Source organism: Aptenodytes patagonicus, chromosome 20 (genome assembly GCF_965638725.1).
Source record: "Aptenodytes patagonicus chromosome 20, bAptPat1.pri.cur, whole genome shotgun sequence".
NCBI classification, from domain to species: Eukaryota; Metazoa; Chordata; class Aves; order Sphenisciformes; family Spheniscidae; genus Aptenodytes; species Aptenodytes patagonicus.
Window position 1 is genome coordinate 5,268,922 of NC_134968.1, and position 26,490 is coordinate 5,295,411.

The 26,490-nt window shown below is 49.0% G+C and overlaps 1 protein-coding gene across 1 annotated transcript; it reads left to right on the forward strand.

Moving 5' to 3' along the window:
• Positions 1-3,944: 3,944 nt before the first annotated feature.
• PSMD11 (proteasome 26S subunit, non-ATPase 11) lies at positions 3,945-25,661 on the forward strand. The gene is made up of 14 exons (XM_076356579.1): positions 3,945-4,068; positions 6,195-6,296; positions 11,492-11,616; positions 15,272-15,343; positions 15,706-15,763; positions 17,668-17,862; positions 18,349-18,493; positions 18,752-18,812; positions 20,469-20,531; positions 21,157-21,282; positions 21,843-21,878; positions 23,062-23,113; positions 23,930-24,072; positions 24,205-25,661. Exons 1-13 carry the CDS (start codon positions 3,978-3,980, stop codon positions 24,070-24,072), a joined length of 1,269 nt encoding a protein of 422 aa, XP_076212694.1. The 5' UTR covers positions 3,945-3,977; the 3' UTR covers positions 24,205-25,661.
• The last annotated feature ends 829 nt before the right edge of the window (positions 25,662-26,490 follow it).

Sequence of the window (26,490 nt, forward strand, 5' to 3'; positions counted from 1 at the left end):
AAACAGCTTTTCGGGTGCTCTCTGGGTGCGTGTGAGGCTGCCGGGTGCTGCCCAACCTCCTGTGCTGGTGGGTGGCTCTGCACCCCCACGGGCACCCCCCGCCCTGCCCGGCACCCCTGCAGGATTGCAGCTGTAGTGTCCGACTGTGCTGCACGAGGGTGCTGCACAGCCACGCTGCACCCCTGCGCTGCACCCGCACTGCACCCTCACACTGCACCCGCTCTGCACCCCTACAACGCACCCCGCACACTCACACCGCACCCCTGCACTGCACAGCCACGCTGCGCCCCTGCACTGCACCCACACTGCACCCTCACACTGCACCCGCTCTGCGCCCCTACAATGCACCCCGCACACTCACACCGCACCCCTGCACTGCACCCTCACACCGCACCCTTGCACTGCACCCCCGCTGCACCCCTGCACCTCACAGCCACGCTGCAGCCCCGTAAGGTGCACCCACGCTGCACACACTCACGCTGCCTTGCAGCCCTGCACCGGGCACGCGTGCTCCCCTGCACCCCCCCACGCATGCACACCCACACTGCATTCAAACGCTGCACGCGCACACATGCACATGCAAATGCGCGCACACGTGCAAGCACACAGGCATGCACGCGTGCACGCACACGTACACGCACACTCACACTCAGGCTGTGGGTGCCCCACAGGCGCCGTGGGGCTCCCTCCCTCCACGCTGGGGTGAGGCCCTGGGGGGAGAGGGAGGGAGGGAGGAAGGAGGGAGGGATGGAGGGATGGAGAAGGGAGGGATGGAGGAGAAAGGTGGGAGGGAGGGATGGAAGGAGGGATGGAGAAGGGAGGGAGGAGAGGAGGAAGGAGGGATGGAGGAGGTAGGGATGGAGGGATGGAGGAGGAAGGAGGGAGGGATGAAAGGAGAGAGGGATGGAAGGATGGAGGGGGGCATGGAAGGAGGGAGAAGGGAGGGAAGGAGGAGAGAGGGAGGGAGGCGGGGACGCAGGAGGGATGGCGGATGGACGTCAGTCAGGCTGCCCAGAGGAAGGACGGACATCGGTAGCTGAGACCCGGCGCTGTCTCTGGGACACTCTTCCCTGCTCTCCGCTGGGCAGCCGCCATGCTGGGGCAGGGACATGTGCCATCCCTGCTGGCAGGGTCCCCAGGCCAGCCCCAGCCTCATCCCTGCTCAGGGAGCACTGGCCCTTATGTTCACTCTGGTCCCTACTGACATGCAGGCAGAATGCTCTCAGTCAGCGAAGCCACACTTGGGGCAGGGGGGCGGTTAAAGGCCGTCAGGGCTGTCCCTGCCCTGTCTGGGAACCAGAGGAGCCACCACCAAGGGGACCCCCGGGGTCACCCCTCCTCGCTGCCCAGCCCGGCCCCCCAAATCTGGCTCCAATTATCCAGCCCGAGCCCGAGCAAGAGGAAACCCGGGGCTGGGGCAGCAAGGGGACAGCACCCTCAAAAAGGAGAATTGGGAGTGACTCCCCCTCTCCTGGCACCCTGTCCCCCCATCCCCGGGGGCCACCCATCAGAGGGCATCCTGAAACCCAGCGTCACCCTGAGCGGGGTTCAACCCCTGCGCTGCCGGGGCCGCCAGCTCACCGGCGCTACCTGAATTTCCCTCTGTTTCCACCCCTTTCACCCCAAGAATAGCTGATTCAGGTTGAACAAAATATTCCCTTGGCCCAAACCACCACTTTTCATTTATTATTATTATTATTATTATTATTATTATTATTATTATTATTATTATTATTATTATTGAGGCAGGGAAAGAAATCACCCTCCAGCACAGCCAAGCGCCCCGCTGGCCTTGGCCTGCCTCCTCCGGGGGTGCAGGCGGATGCACCCCGTCCCTGTCCCATGGGAGCCGGGGCAAGGGAAGGGATGGGTGGGTGGGTGGATGGATGGATGGACGGACGGATGGATGGATGGATGGACGGATGGATGGATGGATGGATGGATCGCAGGCAGCGCGGCGGCACCGTGCCTTTGCCTGCACCACCCTCTGCTGCCTGCCACCACGCACGCCTGCGCCCGCTGGGGTTCGGGGGCGAATGTGGGTTGGGGTTTTTTTGCAAACCGTGGTTCAAAACCCATTTCATGCTGTTTTTTTTTGGGGGGTGGATTAATTAAATCCGGTGTCAGGTTTAAGAGCCAGAGCGGGTTGGCTCGCCAGCTGGCTGGGATGCTGCCTGGCACACGTGGGGTTCCCCGGCCACCAACCCTGATGCTTCACCCACAGCACCCCGAGCCGGCGGCTCCACCACAGCCCCCGGCCTTTCATCCACCGAAAATCCCCGCTCCATTCCCCCTCTGAAGCCGCTGGGGCTTTTTTCCCCGAACTGCATCATCCCTCTATTTTTGAGGGTTTTTTTAAGTGGCGGTTGCGGGGACACGGGGCTGGATCCGTCCCAGAGCTGCGGGATCCGGCTGCCATCAGTGTGATAAGCTGTGCAGTGGGCCAGGTCTCAGCGCCAGCCCCGTGGTTGCGGTCCCCGCCGTCTGCTCGCCGGGCTTTCCCCACCGCAGGGAGACAGAGCCGAGGGTTGAACGGCCATGCAGACACCCACCGACCCCCCCCCCCCGAGGGGGGAACGTGGGGCCGGGTGACCCCCCACGCCGTCCCCCGGCACAGCCTGGAACCAACGGTGGCTCCGGCTCTGTCCCCTACCAAAATCCCAGACCCGTTTCCACCGATTTCATCCCTCCCCCGGCCTTTCCCAGCTTGTATTTTCATGGAAAAAAAAATAATCCCCACCTCTGCTCACTGCCGACCGGCCTCGGGCAGGGTTTGCTCCTTTCAACCCATCGAGGTGTCTCAGCCGCAGTCCCCGGTGCCTCCTAATGTCCCCGTCCCCCCCGATTGCCGTCTGGCGGGCATGAAGCCGGTGCAAAGCTCGGCTCACAAGGCAGTGGGTAAGTCACTGCTTTCGGTGCCACCTCCCCATGCCAAACCACAGCCTGTCCCCGGGGCCGTCACCTCCCGGGTAGCTCCACCGTGCTGGGATTTCCCCGGGCGCGATGGCACGCCGGGGGCCGGAGCCTCCCCGCCAGCCTGGGGGCTGGTTTTATTCCCCGTTTGATATAAAATTGAACCTTCAAGGCATTAAATCTGCTTTTCCGGTGGCGGAAAGGTGGCCGGCCTGGGGGGATGCTCGTCCCAGCTCGTTCGGGACCAAGGTGGGGACAGAAGCAGGGAGGGGGGCGGCCATGGGTGGGTGTCGGGGAGCTCGGCGGCGATTCGGGGGGGTCTGCTTTCTGCCGAGTCGAGGGCGTGAGCCCGGGTGCCCCCGCAGCCCAGCCCAACTGCACCCCGTCTGCTGGCAGCGCTCCCGGGAAGGGGAAGGGGCGGGAAGGGGAGGTGTGAACAGGGGGGAACACGCCGTCAAGGGCCTCTCCCGCCGTGTGCTGCCCGCGAGGGCCGGATCCGGCGGCGGGAGGGGGACAGCATCCTCCTCGGGCCGTGCCCGTTAGCGGTGACGTGTCCCTGCCGAGGTCTTCCTCCGTCCCCGAGGCCAGCTGGGGCGCTGGGGGGGCCGCGGGGAGGGGGATCCCCTGGGACCTGCCGGGAGGACATGGCCGTCGATGGGGTCACGCTCCAGCCCCCCTCCAGCGCTGGCCGTGGGGGGGGGCTTGGATCCACGGGTGTGGGGGGGGTCTCGGGTGGGCCAGCACCCCACGCCAGCCCCCCCCCCCCCCGCCCCCGCAGCAGGACCCTCGGGTGCCCCCCGCTCCTCCCCGCCTCCCCGCCTTTCCCGGACCACGCCCCCTTTTCCCGGGCCACGCCCCCTTCAGCAGACCACGCCCTCCTTCCCCAGCTCCCGCCCCCGTTCCTCGGGCCGCGCCCCCTTCCCCAGCCCCGCCCCGCCCCGCCCCGCCCCGCCCCCTCCCCGCGCCGGGACTACGACTCCCTTCATGCCGCGGGGCCGGAAGGGGCGTGGCCTCCGCCGGCCGCTTCCGGGCTGGCGGTGAGGAGGGAGTGAGGGAGCGGTAAGATGGCGGCGGCGGCGGTGCTGGAGTTCCAGCGCGCGCAGTCCCTGCTCTCCACCGACCGCGAGGCCTCCATCGGCATCCTCCACTCCATAGGTGAGGCGCCGCCGCCCGCCCCCGCCCCGCCGCCCGCCGCCGCCCGCCCGCCGCCGCCTCCCGCCCGCCACCGCCGCCGGCTGCTGACTCACCGTGCGAGCCGGACGGGAGCGAGGCCTGGGCCCGCTCCTCCGGCCCCGGCCCGGCCCGCTCCACCGACGCGGGTCCTCCGCCCGCACCGCGGGCCGGCGGGCCGTGCCGTGCCGCTGCCCGCCGCCGGTGAGGGCCCCGCGAGCCCGAGCGGCGGGGAGCTGCCGGGGTGAAGCGGGCGGCCGCGGCGGAGCCCCGCTCGGGGAGCCTGTCAGCGGAGCCCCGCGGCTCGGGCCGGCTTCTCCTCCCCGTTCGACGCGGAGTTCCCCCGGGTGCAGGCAGAGGTGGCGGCGTGTGAACTTGCCCGCCCTGAAGCCCGCGGAGCGGCGTGTGCCGGGGGGCTGTGGCGGGCGGCGGGGAGTCCGCCTGTACCGGCTGTTTGCTTCTGGGGTTTTTCGGTTGTGGTGTTACAGCGTCTGGGTGTTGCGCCGGTGGCGGTGGCCTGCGGCGGGTGCTCGGCGTGCCGGAGGATGAGAAAACTCTGCTGGAAGCGGTATTTCCTCTTACAACACTAAAAGACACCCGCTATTTAAATTACCTTCAAAGCGCTGCCCAGAAAGTTCTGAGGAGTCTTTGCGTGCGCTGTGTCTGGAGTTTTAACTTCTGCTTGTTTCAAGACAGATGCTGTTTGCAGTGGTTACCTTGTCGGGCCGTCCCGGACGTTTAGCAGCGCCAAGGGGATGTTGGTGCTGTACAGTGGTTCGTAGGCATGATGTGGACATCCCTCTTTATCTGGGGGTCGGGGCGTACAGGGCAGGGAGCGGGGGAGCCTTAGAAACAGGTGTATAAAAGAGTAATTCTCGATTCTCCTAACGTATGGTGATCTTTTTGAAAAGATGCTGTGACCTGCTGTCACCCCGCTGTGTCGGGCAAATAAACGTTTCCTAGTGTCCGTGTTAGACCTTGAAATTGGAATTGCTGTACGGTCTTTAAAAGTCGCTTGCCCCTCTCGGTGTTTCTCTGGTTAATTAGTAGTTGGTGTTCTCAAGCCTGTCAGCACACCTACAACTTTCAGTCCGGTCAGGCTCAGTCAGGAGTAACAGCTCACGTTGCCGGTTGGTATAAGCAGGAGCAGTCCAGAGAGTGTTGCCGTGATACTTTTCTGCTTCGGAGCAAAGTTACTTTGCTTTTGACACTGCACGTATTAAATTCTGGGGGCTGAAAGCCGCAGTCTGTGCGCAGGGGCAGCGTGGAGGATTTCGGTTCCCTCTGTAGAGCTGGGCAGTGGATTTTGGCTTTGTGTAGAAGTTGGATGAACTCACCTGTGCAGGGGATGGTGGAGATGAATATTTACGTGGCAGCAGGTGGTGGGGAAGAAAGTGTATTGTTTTGTGGATAACTTACATGAAATTGATGTTGTGTAAACACAGGTTGGGTGCTGCTGTATGTCATTTGGCCCTCCTACGTACTTCAGAGCCAGAGTTACTCACGTTGGTACACAGAGTGACGATTAGATTGTCAGACTTCAGTGTGGGAAGGAGCACTGACTCCTGCAGCAGTTGTAACACCTGATCTGCTCCTGAGCGAAGAGGGCAGACGTACCCAGCTCACCGAGCCGATGTTGTTCTTGTGCTACGTTTTGACCACGGGATCACAACTTAATACACAAAGCGGCAACATCAGAAATCCCAATACCAGAATACCTGACCCTGGAAATCCCATTAAATTTCTTTTATTTGGTTTTGTGGCTTCAGTGGGAGAAGATCTGTTGGGTGGTGGAGTGTTTTAAATAAAACCTGAACAGCTGGACAAGCTTAATAAGATTACTTCAAAACTTAAAGTATAGTCAAGTTGGAGCATGCAGTTGTATCTATCAGCTGGATTAAAGCCTTCATGAAGTATAGATGATGCGCTCTCTATAAGCTGTGTGTTTAAACTTTCTACATAATCTGCTTTCCAGATCTCACAGGCCAGGCTGAATTCACTATTGCCTGTTATAGCAGTTAACTTCTTTTGGTGCCTTTCCAGGAGCTGACTAGTAATGATTATCTTCTAACTGAAATAGCATTAAAGGTAACTTTTCCACTCTTTTCTAGTGAAACGCGATGTCCAGGAAAATGATGAAGAAGCGGTGCAAGTCAAAGAGCAGAGCATCCTGGAACTGGGGTCGCTCTTGGCCAAGACTGGGCAGGCAGAAGGTGAGCCTGAAATAAGTAACTGAGGTATCGGGTAAGGTACACTCAAATGAATCTAGCCTCCTTATTTAATGGAATAGGAGTAAAAGCAGATTTTGGCAGGAAATGTTCTCTCAGAGACAGGACAGAAACTAAAAAAACTAGATAACATAAAATATTAATCTCGTGTTATTTAGCCCAATATTCCAAAAGATTGCTGATGCATTGGATGGTTTAGTTTATGACCCTTTGACCTGTAGCCATTTTAGTACGAGTGACTAAAGTTTTGTTAAGTTGTCATGTTTGAGATGAGAAGTTCCTCTTGTTTCGTTTTTAATAATCTCAGAGCCTTGTTTCAAATTGGAAAGCTTGTCCCAAAAAGTCCTTCCTCACCAGCAGCTTCTTTCTCAATTAATTGATTTATCTGCTGAAACGTCGCATCAGAAAGTCCTTGCCCAGCTCCTCACAAGAGCAAGACTTGACAGTCCTTCTATTGTGAACGTGTGAAAGGACAGAAGTGGAGTAAAGTTCTCTATTCAATGATTTTTGAGCTGAATCTGTTCACGTCTTCTGTTTCCTGGAAAGCTCAAGGCAGTGTGTTTGTTAAGTTTGTGCTCAGCAGTTTAGTTTTGTTTCTTTCGCTGAAGAATGCTTTTGCCTTTTCTGGAGCACCTTTCACCTCAAGCATTTTAGGAGCTGATACACCACGTCCGTACAAAGAGCGTTCTGTCTGTGGCAGACAGTTGGCCATGGTATAGCCCTGATGTTTTCTAAGTGTGCACAACAATAATTCAGAATGTGAAGTGAAGCATGTGTGCTTTTAACAGTCTGAAACTGGTTGGGGAAAACAGGCCAGCAGAAGGTTTAATCAAACTGAAATTCGACTGACCTAATGTTAGAGTAGTTCATGGAAAGCGGTATGAGGTCTCGGATAGCAGCTGATCAAGGTCACAGCTTTATATTTATTCTGAAACGCACGCTTGGTGTCCTACTGTCCTGTCTTTGTCAACATCTATTTTGACTTGGCCGTTTAAGTGATCTGCCCGTGTCGATGTGTTTGAGCATTCTGGACACTGATCCCACTGTGATTTGCAATTGAACAGGGCTTGTGACAAAGTAGATTACTTGCACTTAGAGCAGTGCTAGAAACAAAGGTGCTATTCATCTCACCTAACTATAGATGTCCATGTCCGATTTCCTAGTGTGGACTGCTTTTATAGTTAGTGGAGAAAAATAAGTCCTTCCAGCACACGATTCATCTCTTCCTGCAGTAAGAATTTGGAGCAGGACAAATGAAGCCTGCTGTACAAGTGCCCGTTTCTCTAATTGAATATTAAAGGACCTCAAGTCAATTTACTCAGGTATAGGTGTCTGTGCTGTACGGGTGCCCTTTGCACTCTGATGTTTGCTTCTGTAGAGATAACTAAACGTGGCTTTGCTCCTGCACCAAGGAAGATGTGTGTGTTTGGGCTAAAAAAAGGGGAAATCGTCAGAAGAGTCTCTTCCAAGTAAATGTGTGGATGTGCTGCTGGTGTGCCCTAAGCCTGAGAGAAGAGTTGTTAGGTGCATGATGGCCTCCTTACCGCTGCAGAACTTGGAGTAGTTTTGAGTTTAAGCTGAAGTCTTACACGAGTATAAAGAACTTCAGTGTATTCTCAGAAGGGTGGCTAGCTAATAGATTCTTTTAAGGGGAGGGCTAAGTAATTGAAAATGGCAATGTTAACTCATCAAAACCAGGTTTATGAAGGAGCAAATGTGCAATGTATTTGAAATGTATTAAAGGGAACACTAAACTGCAGAGCAGCTATATTCTGAATAGCAGAAAATAAATTCGGCAACATTAAGAAGCCAGTTGTGGATGTGTAGATTGGAGTGAGATCACCAGGTTGTGCTGTCTGGAGATTTGTGATGAAGCTGGGGGATGAAAAAGGGGATACCGCAGCTTAGAGATGTGCTAGTCCTGTGGGAAAGACACTGTCGCCTTCCCTTTCTGTCTGCTTTCTAGGGTGAAGTAGGCTAGTAGGAGTGACAAGCAGTCAGGGTCAGCAGCATCTTCACCAGGTGCAACTGTTCACAAAGGTGCTAGCACCAGGCAGACACGCAGATCTTCACATCCAAGGGGAGTGAATCCAGCGCTGCTAAACCTAACGAGGAAATTACTGAGACCGTGCGGTTTCTGGCCCAAATGAAATGGATCTCGCCATTGTAGCTTTTGCTGCATGCATTTTCGTTTTAGCTAGCGGAAGTTCTTTGTCAGGTTCTAGGTGTTGCAGTGGCTCGTTGGCTACTTTCAGGTGATAACTTCCCAGAGATGAAAAGGTCTGTGAGCTGCGGCCTAGGGAAGAAATCAGCTGCAGCTTGGTGGGATTTGAAAGTTACAACTGCTGTGCTGCTGACTGGCTGAGAGTGTAAAATGAATCTGTAGTTTATTTAGAGGACTAACCTCTAGTGAGCTATGGCCTTTGTTTAAAAAATTAACTATACAAATGGCCCTCTTTATCTGCATGATAGAGATTAAGGATTGAACTGGTAAATTAATTTTTTTTTAGGGCAGTTCTAGATTATTATAGTTGGAATAACTTGGATCAGGTATTTGGGTACATGGCATGTTAGCTTGTGGAAGTACGTTCTCTGAGGATGAGCAGCAGACTTCATTTTCCAGAGCTGCCGCTCATCACTTCTCTAGAGCTGTCAATCACACCATTACCAAGCATTGCATTTACTTAAAAAAAAAAATGCTAAAAATAGTTGACAGTTACATTGGTAAGAAAGAGATATTTCTATGGGAACTTTGAGCTTGCATGTCTAAATGCGTAGTTTGCAAAATGTAGGGATATTCTAGCTGTTAACTTTGAATCTGCTTTCTAGTGAATTCTTGAGCAGCTGTTGAGCAAGTCAATGGAAGCTAAGTACTGCAGTATGTTTCATGTGATTTTTTTCCTTTCTTGTCTTCTAAAGTTCCTTTTCCATGTGGAAGAGTGTGTTGTGCACTAAAAACGTGATTCAGTTGGTCCTGAGAAGCAGCGATGCACAGTATGAAGCACCTTGTACTTCAGAGTTGATGGATCTCAGAGAGAGTCTCGCTGCCTTGATAAGACAGACTGAAAGACTGGCAAATTCTTAGTTACAGAGCTCAAAGCTAAGGATACGGTGCTGTGACCTGATGAGAAGCAGGCTTGTTCCCTGTGTTAAGTGCGGTGTTTTCAAGTGCTTGTGTTAGTTGCATCAGGGAAGAGCACAAGAACCAGTTTCTGGGCAACCCCAGCTTTAGTGCTGCTTCTCTTCCGAGCCCAACAGGGTGATCGGGAGCCCGCCTTTCTCGGCTCGCATCGAGAGGAGGGATGCTTGAGAGTAGCTCTGCGCAAAACTTGATGTGTTGGAAGCAGCTGTCTGCTGCTGTCATGGTAGTTTGTTTACTGTATGTGAAACCAAAGTGTTTGACTTTGATTAGAATGATTGGGATTTGCATCTGTGAGTGGTGTTGCAGATTGAGTGGTCCTCAGAACAAAGGCAGTGTGGGTAAAGTCATCGTCTGCCACGGGGCAGTAGGTAACAGTTTGAGTAGAAGCTGAGCGCTGATTGAAACTGTCAGTCAGCGGGGCTCAATCTTAGATATTGAAGTGGCTGTACCTCAATTCCAGAAAAACCTGCCCATTTATTCTCAGGCAGAGAGAAGGTAAAACTTTTACGAAACCTTAAGCACGCCAGTCATAGCATCTTGTGTTGCTCCCCGTACAAAGTCCGAGTGGTTCATTGTAGAAGGCGTCACGATTTGTTGCACTGCTGTTTGGAAAATAAGGCTTCTCTAAGGACTCTGAGATAAGTTTCATTTGTTCTAAAACTGTGCTTTCAGATGTGTGTCAGTACATCACCATGAGCAATTGGATTGGAACACACTGAGTTCTACTTCTTAACAGTGTAAGAAACGAGTTGTATCAGGCTTGATTATTTAAAATAAATACGTTGAAAAAGTAAAAAATATAAGGAATAATTTTTAGATATTATTAAGATGTTCTTATAACAATTCTTTTGCATTACTGCTAAATGAAATATGAAAGAAACATTGTTTTCAACTGTTTTTATTGGAATCCTCCCAAACTGAAGTGCTGCTGATGCTCCTCCGTATACTAATTGAAATAAAATTAGATTAGTCTCTTATTTTAGTTTTGATTTCGGTACCAGTTTGGTGTAGAGTATATTGAAGATTTCTGAAATACTCATTACAGGTCTTGTTTTGGTTTTTTTACTATCAAATCTTGTAAACATGGTGGTGCAAGATCTAGCTGATGTTTGGGTAAGACTTAAATTTCTGGGGCGAATAAGCTGTGATTTCAGTGTACCCACTACTTCGAGTCAGCACTGAACCCTGCGCTGGCGTGGTGCTAGTCTGCTGGAAGTATCATCTTCCCCCGACTGTAAACAGACATCACTGCGACCTGGCCCGACGGCCGTGTGCTGTTTATCGCCGGAGGAGACTTCTAACTTGTGCTGTGCAATTCCAACACCTAACTCCCTTCTGCTTCTGCAGACGCCGAGTCCTGAAATTGCTGACGTTGACTGCTGCATTCCTCTGCTCTGTAGGAATGACGTTTTTAATGTATTTCTTCATAAAGAAAGACTTTTCCTTTATGAGCTTGAGACTAGCTTTATAACTGTAAACTAGTAAGGAGACTAGTAGAAACAGAAATCTGGTTAAGTAAGGTAAGATCTAATTAGGTAATGTGGGTAGTCATGTTAAGAAATGTAATTTTTTCATCACTGGAGCGCGGGGTGTATCTGACTTTCTAGGGCTGGCTAGGTATGGCAGATTAAGACGTCAAACTGTGAGTTAATAAAAACATACTTAAACTATGAACTCCATTGCCCATTTTATAGAAAAATCTCAAAGCATTTAGCAGATGCTTACATTTTTAAAACGTGCCTGAGGCAAGTGTAGTTACAAATGGTGTTATAATTGGGCGAAGTGAAGTAACGGGAAACGTATGCTGTGCGGGTAAGACTGGAGCCCAACGGTCACCTCTGCCAGTCCCCGTGTTTACTGCGAGGCGTTCCTTCAGGTGACATTTATCGCTCTTTTCCTGTAAATGATGTTGAGAGACTGCTTATAAAATGTTTGGTGTAATAAATACTGCCGTGTATAGATGTGTCAGGTACTCCAGCTGCGGTGTAACTTTTGGCTGTGTGGTTGTATTTCATGATTTGTTTTTTCTTGTATGCAGAGCTGGGAGGACTTCTGAAGTATGTTCGACCCTTCTTGAACTCCATCAGCAAAGCAAAGGCAGCCCGCTTAGTCCGATCTCTGCTCGATCTGTTCCTTGATATGGAGGCAGCAACAGGACAGGAGGTAAGATTTGCATTTCAGCGCTAGTGCGTTCCTCAAAGGCCTGTAACACCATTATCTGACCTACTTTGCTTCACGCTGAAGAATTATTCATGTCAGGAAACATTAATTTAATGCATTTGGAGATATTCTATTAATAAAACATTAGATAACTTAATTCACTCATAACCATGCTTTCCTGCAAGCCTCATCCTGCTGCAGGTTAGGAGTAACTCTCACCCTAGGCATTTTTCTTAGATTTGCGTTGCTTGCTGTTAGATACACGGCATTAGTAGTATTTTGTAGTGCCATTAGTGTTTGCGATACGAGAGGTGAGAGGTGCTACACCTGTTCCAGGGAGCTCGGTCTAGGGGAAAGGTGGGGGCAGTGTGTGATGGCACAGAGCTAGAGGAGGGAGTGTTCAAGGTCTGTTCAGGAGTTGGTGGGATTAGATGGTGAGTATTACTTAGCATCTTTCAACTGGAGACATGAAGGTGCATTGCCTGGGGACACAGTGCGGTGGGCGTCTTACTCTACAGAGGGCTTCTGAGGTGTGAAAGTTACTCCTGAAGTGGGAGTGGAAAAAGTTTTGCAGCTACCAAGTGTAAACTACTTCCAGTGGATGAAATTCTCCACTAGAAAACCCATTTGGTCTAAGGTAGTCCCCAGTTAGGATTTAATCCATTCTCATTAGCTCCCTAGATGACAGTTTTTTCATTTTTTGTTTTTTTTTTTTCTTTTGTCCATGTGACTTGTTGGTTATTTGGGAATGGGAGAAGGTCAGGAGCAACTTGTAAGTGGCTCCTCATCACTTACATTTACAAGCGGCACTGACCTGCAGTAGTACAGGTTGTCCTGGCACACCAAAGCAGTTAGATGGAGAGGGGAGAAAGGGAGGGTCTGAGCAACAGGTTAAGGACAAAGCCCACGTAACACCGTATGCACAGCAACTGGCAAATTACAGCCTAGAAGAGGTTCTGCCATGTTGAGAGGCCAGTGGCATTCTCGTTAGCCAAATTAGCGCAGAAGTATCATCCTTTAGTCCAGGTGACCTAGCAAATGTTCTTCGTTTGCTGTTCAGTTCTTGTGGCTCACATGTCATGTTACTGTAAACAGTGATGGAAGGAATCTTTTGCCCCTCTTCTTTAACAGAAGAGATTAAGGGAAGCGGGGTGAGATGTGCAGGTGAGAAGGGAACCCCTGAAGGGTTCAGGAGAAAATGAGCGGCTTGACTTTTTCTAAAGGTAACTTGATGTAAATGATGGTATTTGGATGCAATCCCAAAAGGTGGCATTTTACGGCAGGGGAAGAACTTGGAGTAACAGCAATGGAAATATGGCCCGGTTTGTAAAAACACTCACTTTCAAGCATATTCAGAAGCCAAACCCAAAACCTTAAGGAATTATAACACCTAACCTGTGAGGTTCTTGATGCAGTAATCCTGAATACTTTCAGTGCCTCAGAAATGTTGAGAGGGACATTTGCTTCCTCGGTGTAACGTATATTAAGACAACTCCCAGGAGTCCAGTAAAGCAGTGAAATTAGAGATTTCTCCAGCTCATAATGCTCCAGCTATCGCTGTGCAATAAATTGCGACTTCATAATGGCTTTTCATAAAATGTCCCCGTTTAATAAGCAGTGACAAGGAGCCGACAAGTCCTGCAGCGTAGTACAGCTACAGAGCTGCTCCCAAAAGAGCTGTGATCCAGAGATTTTGGGAAAAGGCGTTCCTGAGCCTAGCACCTCAGGATGACTTACTGTATATTATTGGTCAGTACTAAATCTAAATCGACACCCTCTTCTAATTGGGGTGGAACATGACTGCTTTATTCATCAAAGGAATCTCAGCAGTCTTGAAAATATGAGAAGCCATTGGGTTCCTTTACTCCGCTTTGAAGCGATAGATAAAACATCCAGTGTCACTTACTGACTGGCTCCTGGCACCTAACCCTGTTGTAAATAGTGGAGGGAATCATCTCTGTTGCTTTATACTACTAAAGGACACATGTGGCTGGAAAGCTGCCCGGCGGAAAAGGACCTGGGGGTGTTGGTCGACAGCCGGCTGACCATGAGCCGGCAGTGTGCCCAGGCGGCCAAGAAGGCCAATGGCATCCTGGCCTGTATCAGAAAGAGTGTGGCCAGCAGGAGTAGGGAAGTGATCGTGCCCCTGTACTCGGCCCTGGTGAGGCCGCACCTCGAATACTGTGTTCAGTTTTGGGCCCCTCACTACAAGAAGGACGTTGAGGTGCTGGAGCGTGTCCAGAGAAGGGCAGTGAGGCTGGTGAGGGGTCTGGAGAACAAGTCTGATGAGGAGCGGCTGAGGGAACTGGGACTGTTTAGCCTGGAGAAAAGGAGGCTGAGGGGAGACCTCATCGCTCTCTACAACTCCCTGAAAGGAGGTTGTAGAGAGGGGGGTGTCGGTCTCTTCTCCCAAGTAACTGCGATAGGACCAGAGGAAACGGCCTCAAGTTGCGCCAGGGGAGGTTTAGATTGGATATTAGGAAAAATTTCTTCACCAAAAGGCTTCTCAAGCACTGGAGCAGGCTGCCCAGGGAAGTGGTGGGGTCACCGTGCCTGGAGGTATTGAAAAGATTTATAGACTTGGTGCTTAGGGACATGGTGTAGTGGTGGACTTGGCAGTGCTAGATCAACGGTTGGACTTGGTGATCTTAGAGGTCTTTTCCAACCTAAATGATTCTATGACTCTATATTTAGGCCCTAAAACACATGCACTTCATTTTCCTTTCTTTCTAGAGCAATTGAAAATACATTTTTCTCTATGGCCGAATGAAATGGTGCAAAACACGCTGGAAAGGACCTCAGAGTCTTTTAGTTCATCCCTTGCCCTAAGGCAGAATCAGTTCTCATGTACCCAGATGTTTTTATTTCAGACAAAGTCACAGCTGTTCAAGAAACGCTATTAGGATTTCAGCAGTAATTTTTACTGGTGAAACTTTGGAAACCGAATCTTTATTTTCATATTCCAGTGTGGGAGGATTGTCCCTGGTGGTCAGAAAAAGTTATTGGAAACCAAATGCATTAGAAAAGCAATCAAAGAAGGTGGTCTGTTGGGGATTTTTGGTGACGGCTAAAGCTTAAACTAAACCTTAGTTTGCCTTCTGAACTTTACTTCCTCTTGCAATACATATAATGCTGTACTATAATACTGTGAACGTTGTTACAAAGTGCAGGAAGTTAATCTAGCAAATAGAATATGAAAATATGTAGCATAATTTAGCTGTTCCATATCATTTTGTGGGACGCTTCTGTGAGTGTAAACTCTGGTGTCAACATGATGCAGCCTGAGGCTAAAGTGTGTGGTTACCAGTGAGTCCTTGTTGAAGAGAAGTCGCTTAACCTTCCACTGTTGAGCTGCAGTTCTCATCAATGGTGACCTACGCTTTACCCTGGTAATGTTAAAGGTGTCGTTCAGACAGATTTGGGGTAGGCACTAATGATGAAGGCTGCTAGCTAATCTCCAGGCTCATTTTAAAGTAAAGCTAAGTTGATGTTTAGCAATGCTGCTGTTCAGACAGGAATGACTTATGTTCTTAAACGACATCGTGGAGATTCAGGCTTTGTTGTATTTTTGTTGCTTTGTAGGAAATGATTGAACCATACTGCTGTTTTAAAGAGGGGCAGCAGAAGGCTTTACAAATTTCTTTCTGCTCCCTTTAAGGTTGACCTGTGTTTAGAGTGTATTGAATGGGCCAAATCAGAGAAGAGGACTTTCCTACGCCAGGCTCTGGAGGTACGTTACATTGCGGATCCCAAACCTGTGTAATAGCATCTTCCCTTTATCAGATTTAATAGCTTTAAAAGTAGAGTGTTGTAGTGTGTTGTCCAGACTTTTGTCCACGTGTAATGGACGGGTGATAACAATTACACTAAAGTTAGTGTCTCTCCTCGAATAGGCAGGATTTTACCCGTTGTGTTTAGATCTAGCCAATCTTTCAAATGGTAGATCTTGCAGAATTGGACCGTATGGTGTAATGAATGCAAACTAATTTAGTGAAGTCTGTGCAGATAAGAATATAAAGTTTCATTTTACAAAATAAATCCGTACTACCTTTCTCTGGCTTTCCTCACAGCAGTTCCTTTTCTGTTCTCCAGGCGAGGCTGGTCTCTCTGTACTTCGATACCAAGAGGTACCAAGAAGCACTGCAGCTAGGTAAGTCTCCCACTAGGTGGTGGTAGTAGTTCTCTGCTTTGAAATTAGTCTTGAGGCTGACAAGGGAAATGATCAACTACGTCATGTTCTTTGATAAGTTTTGTAGGACTTGGGCATTAATTTCTAGGTGCTGTACCACATCTGCCATCTTTTACTATAGCTTGGTGATAAAAGCTTTAAGGGATCTCTTTGTCCTCACCATTTGTTCATTTCAAATAATTTTGGAGGCAAAGAGGAGCTGTATCCAGTTGAAGGCCATCAGGTTTGGCTCCTGCTGGAACATACGTAGTATACTGCTGTGGTCAGAGAGGTTCAAGGGGAAAAAATGGCTTTCTTCAGTTTGCTCAAATACAGCCTCAATAAAAGCAGTATCAATACCAGAAAGCGGCAAACCTCTAAGGATGTAATTAGACAAGCTCTTGTGAAGTAGTGTAAAGGCTTTAAGAACTTGCGTCTGCACCACCTGAGATATGGTAATTAACCATGTGAACTCTCCCACTCTGCTACAAAGCAGAGTAAAGCAGGTCATCTTACACGGCCCAGCTCCCTTCGGTGCTTTACAAATGCTCGTTTTGCAAATGACTGCAGTAATGTAAGATGAGGTTTAAGCTGGCTAAAGGGTATTTGTACAGGCTGCTCTGCCAGCTCAGCGCGTGGGTATGAGCCGGGCTGAGGGATGACTGCGCTGACACGGACAGAAGTGCTCACCCGGGCAGTGGTGATGCCTCACCAGGGACCCATAACTTCTCAAACAGTGTGGTGGCAAGAGCATGTGTCATGTCCAGAGTCGCCTGGGTGACTTGTATCTGATCAGAATATCAAGTTATGTTAAGTGCTCTGATACATGGAATTCAGTATCAAGTTAAAATTAGTTTGCATACGGATATGTAATGAACTGATCAGTTTAAACCTGAGAGTCCACACTCCAAAGCTTTGCTTAATTAAGTTAATTAACGATGGTGGTACAGCTTAGGGAGTTGTGAAGGCCTGTACCTATAGGACAGCCTCTCTGAAAGCTCTATTCAGATGTCAGCGTTGTGCGCTAGCATTTCTGTGTGGCTGGCCAAGACATGGTTATGTCTGTGGCTGTGGGGAGTAGGTGCAAGCAGAGAGTCTCTACGGGATGTTTCTAGGGAGAGGCCGTTCTCTTCCACCTAGTTATGCAGTTTCAGCTGTGGTTTTCAGCTTCTAAGCACATCAAGTGAGGATGAGGTTCTCGTCTCTGCTTGCCCTAAGTTAGCTCTTTAGTTGGTAGCGGGGGGGAAAGAAGGGGAAGAGTTTCCTCTAAGGCTGGCTCTTTCTGTCCTCACAAGGCTTTAATGTGACAGTTTATCTAGGCATTTCTTAGGCTGTCCGTTCCTACCTCCTAAATTTGATCTGTAGATGTCTTGTGCTTAAAAAATTCCTTCCTCATCCCATATTCTCAGGAGTTGCTTGAAAATCCTCAGGTCTCACCCTAGGGGAACGATGCAGGAATGGGCAGTACGTCAGGTTTGCTTGGAGCTCTGAATGCGACTGGTAAATCATGCTGTCATCTGGGGAAGGGGCACCAGAGTGACCATCTGAACTGCACAACCCATCCTTGACTTTCTGCTGAGTGTCTGCTGCCCATGATGAGGTGGCAGAGATGCAGTCCACGTACCCAAGTATTCTCACTGCCCTCTTCCACCTCTAATATAGAACTGGTTCATTCTTCTCCAACTGTGGACCGACACTGACCTACTATTATTTCCTTTCCTTTCTTCCTTCTTGGAAGAACAGGTTGTGTAAGCCTAGCCTCCCTTCCTCAAAGCCAGTACTGCTGTGGGGGAAGAAGGGTGTCATCTGGAAAGGCTTGGTTTGTGAAGTCGTTGACAGCAGATGCAGAGCAGGTTACAAAGGTTCTTGTTCTTCCCCGCTGCTAGGCTCCCAGCTTCTTCGGGAATTGAAAAAGATGGACGACAAGGCATTGCTGGTGGAAGTGCAGCTGTTAGAAAGTAAGACTTACCATGCCCTGAGCAATCTGCCAAAAGCAAGAGCAGCCTTAACCTCTGCACGGACTACAGCCAACGCAATCTACTGTCCACCTAAGCTGCAAGCAGCGTTAGACATGCAGTCAGGTAAAGCTCTTCAGGAGAGGGGAAGGTCTAGGACTCATCATGATGCATCAGTTGACTGATATTTGTTCTTTCCTGAGTGAATCATAGAAAATGATGCTAGGTGGGACCTCAAGATACCTACCAGTCTGCCCAGCTGCCTCAAGGCAGGATCAGCTATAATTACATTGTTCCTGACACATGTTTTTTTCAGCCTATTTTTGAAAACCTCCAGTGGTGGAGGGTCCGTAACCTCCCTAGGCACTACAGCATTACACCATGTTAGTGTAACTGTAACGTTCCTGACCTAATTTGCAGGCACTTACCTGAAGTGCCCCGAACTTGTGTTTCTTAACATGTCCCCTTCAGAGAGGGCATGGATGTTCTTCTGCTAGAAAGAAAGGATTCCCTTTACTGAAGTACCATGTGAAGGGCAACCAAATTGTTCTGTCCTCTTCCAGTCACATTCACAATTAACTCTGATGCTTGCCTGTTTATTCCTCTCAACAGGTATTATCCATGCAGCAGAAGAGAAGGACTGGAAAACAGCCTATTCATATTTTTACGAGGCGTTTGAGGGATACGATTCAATTGACAACCCAAAAGCCATCACTGCACTGAAATACATGTTGCTGTGCAAAATCATGCTGAACATGTACGTGACAAATGGTTCTGCGAAGACCACTTCCTACATTTAAATGGGAAAGGCTCTTCCTTTATAAGACTCTAATGAAAGAACTCAAGCAGACAAGCTTTGCTGTTTGTCTTTATTTATGACTTAATCAATGCTTCTGATACAATGTTGTTTGAATTGTAGTAATTTGCTATCAATTGGGAATTTTTGAGGCACACTTAGATTTAAGTTGACGATGTTGTTCAATAAGTGCTCTCTTCCCTTCCCTCCCCTCTCTAGCCCAGAAGATGTGCAAGCATTAGTGAGTGGAAAGCTTGCTCTGCGGTATGCAGGAAGACAGGTATAGAAACTTAATCCTTTCTATCTTCCTATTACCTCTGAGAATATTGTGGTGTTGTTCTTATCAAATACTTTGGTCTTTTCATCCCAAAATACTCTTCACTTTTGAGTGTCCTGAATGAGATCCAGAACTGATTAAATTACCATAAGTAATTACCGTAAGTCAGTCAAAGGGAATACAGCAATTTTGACCACCTGAGAACCTGGCCTGCTCGCTTCATTTTCTCTGTTTTTCTCCTCCCTGCTCTCTTCATGATCTACTAAATGCCTAATGCCATAAGGTACTCATGTCTCAACCCTCGTCAACTGCTCGGCAGCCACAGATCTGATGTATTTAAATCCGAGTTATTCGTTGTTTTTACTGGTGGTGTAGCAAGTCCTGAAAATCCATTCATGGCAGTGTAGCTGAGCAGCTTGAGACCTAGATGACTGCAAGGTGGGAGCCAAGCAGCTGGGGAGTTGTTAAATCAACTGTTTATTCTAACATATTAAGCTGCCAGTCTGTGAATGCCACCCCCGTATTAAATCCAGGGATGCTTATACAAAGTACAGGGCCAAAAGCCAAGCGTGCCAGGGTCTGAGCCAGGCTTACACGCTGATGTCCTCGGTGGCTTTGGTCAGCCAGCTATTTACTTTGACGCAGCAGCTAATACTCGCCCACCTCACAGAGGACTGGGGAAGCTATTTAGTAGAGGAGGTCAGTGAGGATATGTGCGTAGAAAAGAGTCTCAAGTGGGAATTTCCCTGCATTATCCCTGCTGGATCACGAAGGGCAGCCCTGGTCCTGCTTCATCCCCTTCCCCTGAGTGACAGCTGGGTTGGAGGCTCCTTTTCAGAGCAAGAGGGCAGTCTACCATGGAGGATCCTCTCAGCTGTTCCCTGCACTGTCCTCCTGAGACAGCAGTGATCACAGGTTCCTGCAGCAGCTGTGGAATCTGAGCTTAGGGAGCAGAGAGAAAGTGGGCAGCCTCGGGGACAGCTCGGTGGGAGAGATGGTGGCAGAAGCCTGAGCCTTGTGCACCACAGCTGCCGGGCTGTCCTGCTTGTCTCGTGCACTTGTGCCTCTCACCACGTGGAAACTGTTCTTCTAGTGGTGTTACTATTCTGTTTGGTGTAAATATGGTAGTTTGGTTGTGGCTGAGTCTCCTGCTTTGTTTCAGCAGCTGCGGGGTAGACAAGAAACGTTTTCTGATGCTGTCCGTGATAGGGTATCTGTAGGACTTCTGCCGTGCTTCTGTTGCTCAGCAGAGGCAGTGTGGCATGCCGAAGGGCAGAAATACAGCTTAAGGGCTGAAAATGGCCACGTTCATTAAGCAAGTACCAAAATGTGCACTTTCCTTAAAAATTGTATCAAACTTGCTCCCAACCTGCAACCTGATAGGAACTGCAGCTGGTATTCTCAAACCTCGCAAAACTTGAGTTCTTTGTTTCTATGAAGCTGATTTCATGCTGTGTCCTGCAGCTGTTCTGCGTGTTCTCCTTACTAGCAGCTGTTCTTACTCTGCCTGTGTGGAAGTAACACTGACGTGGCTTTGTGGCAAAAGGAACATTCCCGCTTTGCTGCTTAAGCATGTTTTCAGTATACTGCACAGTTGGCATAAAAGCACTGAGAGGAGAATCCAGAAAAATAACCTACTCTCGTTTCCTTTCTCTGCAGACAGAAGCACTAAAATGTGTGGCACAGGCCAGTAAGAACCGATCGCTGGCTGATTTTGAAAAGGTGAGTCAGGAGACAGATTAAAAAATGGGGCCTGGCTGGACAAAACATTTGGAAATGCCAGTTTTGGAAAGTTGTAGGAGCTGCTACATCCCACAGCAGGAAACCATAAACACATTCATAGGAAGCAACAGTGCATCAAGCAAATACCCCACAGTAGTCAACTGGTTTGGTTTTTGGAGCGTGGGGAGTAATAGCTTGCTTGAAACTAGTTTTTTTCCCTTTTTTTGGAGAGCGAACTCAGAAGCAGTTTCCTGTACTTTTGGCGCTGTTCACTGGGATGTATATCTTCCTAACGTTTTTCCTGGCTTCAGCAAGAGCACCACAGAGATAACAGAGAGGGCTCTTGTGTCACGGAACAATCCTGTCATGCTGTCTCCTGAGTGTAAGCCAGAGATTCTGGCTTGCTAAGCTCCAGCAGTGTAAAGATGAAAGATGCTTGCTGCACGGTGCTTGAAAGGCTGTAGGCTGTCATGACCTCCCCTGGCCTTTTCGCTGAGTTACGGGATTGGATTACCCACTGATACTTTGCTGGGCAGGGAGGGAAGACTACTTCATACTCAGAGGGCCTTGAGGACAGGAGACCTGTTGCCACCTGAATTATTTGTTCCCACCGTGTCTTCCACAGGCTCTGACAGACTATAAGGTGGAGCTCAGGGACGACCCCATCATAAACACTCACTTGGCTAAGCTCTATGATAACTTATTGGAACAGAATCTGATCAGAGTCATCGAACCCTTCTCCAGAGTACAGGTAAATGTTTCCAGCAAGCACACCGACATGCTGGTACCTCTGTCCCCTGCTGTTGGTGGGCGAGGGACTTGTTCCCATACAGAGTACTCCCTACTTGGAGCCGCTCAGCACTTCCAGAGCTCAGGGTTCATCGTGTTCAGCTGAAAAATGATAAGGAGGGGGCTGAGGGGAACTTTGGAAAACCACGTTCCAGAGTCATTGCCCTTTCCACCTGTTTCACTTACGCACACTGAAAGGTGGACGTGCTTTTAACGCTGAAGGTAACAGTGTTTGGCTTTTAAGGGCTCTGACAGGGTGTGGGTAAAGCTGCAATAATCTTGGAGAAGAAATGTTACTTCATGTTTCAGAGTGAAATGGCTTTAGGTGTCTAGTCCATCTTCAGTTAAAATTGGATATGAAATCTCAAGGACATGAAGCTGCAAAGCAGAGAAAGCCATTGGAGGTTTTTAGGCCAGAGCATTTACAGGCCCTTGAGCTCTTCCTTGGAAGAGCCCCACACCTCCATGTTGCGTGTCAGAAGTACAGCTAAAGATTTACTTAACTCTTGGTCTCTCTTATAGATTGAACACATATCCAGCCTCATCAAGCTCTCAAAGGTAAGAACATCACTAGAAATCAGTGGCACGTCTTAAGAGGGCAAAGGAATTGAGGTCAAATGGCATTTGCCACTGGGAAATAAATGTAGGCTATTAAACCTGACAGGTCAGCTCCACAGCATTTACAGGCAAATGTCGCTCTTGGGATCTTAACTTTAACACAGACAGTTTCCAGGAGTCATCGGACAGGCTTCCTCTGCACTAAGACTTTGCTGTAACATCGCCTTCCTTCCCATGGGTTTTACTCCCTGTGTTAGCACTTGCTTTTTATTGGAAACAGATTTTCCTCTGCTGTAGTAGCAGCTCACGTTGTGACCAGCTCAGTCTTCCCCGTTGACCTGCATTTAATCCTTGTGAGCGTGCCCAGAGGAATCTTTCTTAGACCCGTAAGATACAGGATCTAGCTAATCACTTTGACTGAAGTTTCGTTAGGGATGCACGTGTCACGCTGACTACTGCAATAACTGCTTTACAGATAATCCCAACCAGATTAAGTTTTAGGAGAATCCACTGTAGTCCCAGCCAGTTGCATCCTGAAGTGCTTTTGTCCTGTATTGCTATTAAGGCCGGAGGTTTGGAAGTGTCCTGAGCTCGGCCTTCGTGGTCGTTGCATCATCTATCCTCCTTTCCTATCCGTGCAGTCTTTTTCTAGTCTAGCCCTTGGTGTTTAACACATACTTACTAGTTTGAGTAAAAGCTGGACTGCAGTTGTTTCTTAACTGCAGCTGTGTGTCCTCTGTCCAAAGAGCAGAAGAGGAGCTGACTCCTGCGGGGCCCTGCCTGGCACTGGGCAGGAGGTCAGCTCCCTGCTGAGTGGCTTAAATGAAGCTTGGCCAACACTTGATTAAATATTTGCTGAACCAAGCTAGAGTGCTCCAGATCCCCTAATGAGTAATGCCTGTATGGAATGACAGGTACACCGCCTTCTGTGGAACGAGAGGGCAAGGCATCCTGGTACTCTCCTCATTAAAAGCTACTGCTTAATTTCCGATGTCATCTAAAGCGTATGGTAGTATCAAAGCAGCGTGCAAGGAGAGATCTGTCCTGACATCGTGTTCAGTGATAAAATAGCTGCCGTTAAGCAGTGCTTATATCCCGCCAGGGCTGTCGAGTGTGGAGTAGTAAAATTCACATTTCTTTATATAGTTCCGGGAGACTTTTAATTTTTCTGCTTCAATTTCAGGCTGAGGTAGAAAGGAAACTGTCACAGATGATCTTGGACAAGAAATTTCATGGTGAGTCTCTGCATCCTTCAGTCTTGACCGCTTTGCTGCCCAAGGCCAGGTCGTGTGTCGGCAAGCTGTGGGTAGACTCCTCTTTATCACTGCACCTTCGAGCCTCGAGCGTCCTCCTTAGACATCCTGCTTCAGGTGGCAGACGCGCAGGTTAACAGGCACTGTGGGGGGAGCAGTGAGCAGTGGGTTTATTTGTTACTCTGTTGTCATGAAGCCTGTTCCTATTGCTCCCTCCATCTGCTTTCATTAAGCTCAAGGCTTAATTTCTCACAAATCAGAAACCACATTTAAGCCCTTACTCGCTGCGGCTGCATCCGAGGACAGTTGCGAGACCCTACTGCCAATTTAGAAAGCCCTCTTGAGCTAGCTGAGCAAGATGAATGGCTGAGACATACTGGTTAGAGAATAGCTCAGAAATTACAGAACCCAGCTGCAGTGCCCATCTGGCACCTGGAAATAGTTTAATTATGAAATGGCTTTTTTTTTTTTTTTTTGCCTTGCTCCAGTGTTGTGCTGAGCCATCCTGCTGGGCACAGGGGCCTGGAGGAGGAAGGTAGCCGTTAGGGAATGTGCATAAGCATCTCCTGGATGTCTTCTCGGGCCCCTCCCCAGGACGTGTTTTTTTTTTTTTCTGGGTAAGCTACTGCTAATGCAGTCCAGACAAAAATCAGCCAGCCAGTCCAGTACAACACACGAGCCCCTTCCAAACCCAGCGCAGCTGACCGGCCGTTTGCTGGGTAGATCCCTAAATTCCTGCTGTCTGGAAGATGTGATCTGTCGAGCGTTACACTGGTAACCGCAGCTTTGTGTCCGCAGGCATCCTTGACCAAGGCGAGGGAGTCCTGATCATCTTCGACGAACCCCCCGTAGACAAAACTTACGAAGCTGCCCTCGAGACTATTCAGAATATGAGTAAAGTAGTGGATTCGCTCTACAACAAAGCCAAGAAGCTAACATAGGTGAGTGGAGGCAGGAGCCGGAGGTCGCAGCTGCTCCGGACCTATCGCTCCTCCCAGGCCAAGGTGCAGTTTGTGTCCTTGAGGCTTGTTTTCTCTCCTCTCGATTGACGTGGCTCTGTTTTCTTTTTGCAGAGTTGAATTTGCTAGCTGTCATTTGGAGAGTGTGTGTGACAGGAGAGTGAAACCTTTGGGAAAATGTTAGGAGACTTTTTTTTTCTTTGTTCTACTTTTCGCTCGGAAAGTTTTTAAACTTCCTCATCCAGTGCATCTTGTATTCCATACGATGCGTGTTCCAGTTTCCATGTAATCTTTACTGGCCGAACTTTGTATCTGGGGGGGGAATATTGTTTAAACAAAGAGGGTATTCTAAATAAAAGGAAAAAGGCTTACACTACCTAAACATGTGCTTTCCACTTCCTGAGGGATGGCAGAGAGTTAAGCAGGGACAAAGTTTTGTTACCAATAGGTGCCCAAAACAAGTTTGTTTCATCCCTCCCTCTGCTCTGAAATCTGAGACTTACTGACGGTGTATAAGCAGCCGAGTTTATTCCATTTGTACTGAACCAAAAAAAAAAAACCCAAAATGTACAGACTGCTGGTTTATTTTCAAATCTTAAAGGCCTCGGATCCCCTCGAAAGCAGCTCCACAATGATTTTCCTGAAGGCTTTCGCACCCGAGGAACCTGCTTCAGAATTGTCATTGTGCTGCGCTAGCCCGGACCCGCCCTGCGCAGCCAAAAACCTCGAGAGGGCTGCAGCCACTGTCTAGACCATTAGGCCAGTTTCTAATAAAGGGAACAGCGCAGGTTTCCCCTGGAGGCCTGTATTGCATGCTATTGTTTTAAAATAGACTAGATTTTAAATGTTTTATCCCTCCCCCCCACCTGCATTGGTAGGAAGAACAGGTGAGCAGGCGTTCCCCCAGTCCTCGCCTCCCTGCGGGAGCCAAACCTCATCCGGCGGGGAGGCGAGCCGCTGCCCCGGGCGCCGATCAGACTGTCGTTATTTACCTCTGCTGCTTTAGTGTTTCCTTTTTTTTCTTTTTCTTTTTTCAACATCCGATGTGAGACAGCTTGGCCCTTCTGGAATAACCTAGTGCAGCGCTCGCTGGGGAGCTTCCTCGTTACTGTTCCAAAGTCATATGTGTGGGGGGTGGAGCACGGTGTATTCCAGCATGTTTCATTTTATGGTGAGGTTACTAGCTAGGTTTTAATGCCATTTGGGCAGTGTAAGCTTCTGCATCTCTGTCCTGCTAATCTTTATTTTTCCTTTCCCCTCTGCCTCTCTTTCCCTCTCCACGTTTTTCTTACGAAATTTATATTTTGTAAAAGGATTCTGTTTTATCAGGAAATATTTTGCCTTCACACTGAATCTTAGACTGGCTGATTTTTTTCTGCTTTCTGTTCGCATTTTAACCTCTCCGACATTTTATTTTATTTTTATTTTATTTTTAACTTTCCATCTCATCCAGTCAGTCGCTGTTTGGGTTTTGGCACCATCAATATCAAATGTACAAACGGTTCTTGCTAACCAACACCAGGTATATCTGATGTTCAGATGAGTTCCAATAAAATAATTTTTTTTTCAAAGATCTGTCTCCTGTCTTCAGCTGCCGAGGCAGATAACGGGCACGCTTGGTGCAGTTTCTCTCTTCGCTTAGGGAAGGGTGGATTGCAACGCAAGCTGCACGCCTGGCCGGAGCTCACGAAAGCATCGTTGGTGATGACATTTCCGAGACACGGAGTGTGAGGGACCGTGTTTTAAGTGGCATCACTACAGATTTATGGATTGTGACCTGCTCCTGGCACAGCAAGTTTGAGTTGTACCCAATGAAGTTGTTATTACCGTTGCTGTTGTTATTATGATGAAAAACGAATTACATCTGGCCTCTTGCACCTCTAGCCTTTCTTGAAAATACTCTGATCCTGTATTGGAGGGTCTCACGTTGTGTACAGCAACACCGGGCATAGCTTCCTCTTGAGGCTGGAGGGGGTTTTTAGGGTGTAATTGAACTGATACAACATCTGTGATTTCCATGGCTGAAATCCACGCACCTCGGACGCCACCTGGTCGAGGTGGTGCAGGTCTTTTGGAAAGAAGCCTGGCCTCAGGCAGAAAAATGTGAAGGGCTTAACTCCTGCTCTTACGCATGGCTTGGACTGCAGGGGAAGTGCATTTCTAGTTTTCTTAATAGGTTTTTTTTGAACTATAAATAGCTCGTAAGATCTTTCCCAAAAGCAGCTCTGGCCAGTTCGCCATAATGCCACTTAAGCAGCATTTTCCCCGGGGATGCTTGGCCGTGGACATGATTTGCTGATTTAAGTTGCTACTCGTAGGTGAACGAGGGGAAACTCAGTCACGGGAGCAGAGCTGCAGCCCGGGTGTGCAGCGGTCACGGTCGCACGCAAGGCGCTGAGG

What these genes read in the sequence shown, in the direction of transcription:
- PSMD11 (XM_076356579.1), top strand. Translation starts at nt 3,978, where the DNA reads ATGGCGGCGGCGGCGGTGCTGGAGTTCCAGCGCGCGCAGTCCCTGCTC. An exon ending in TGCAAAATCATGCTGAACAT is followed by an intron (nt 18,494 to 18,751) that starts GTACGTGACAAA and finishes TCCCCTCTCTAG; the next exon opens with CCCAGAAGATGTGCAAGCAT. An exon ending in CGCTGGCTGATTTTGAAAAG is followed by an intron (nt 20,532 to 21,156) that starts GTGAGTCAGGAG and finishes TGTCTTCCACAG; the next exon opens with GCTCTGACAGACTATAAGGT.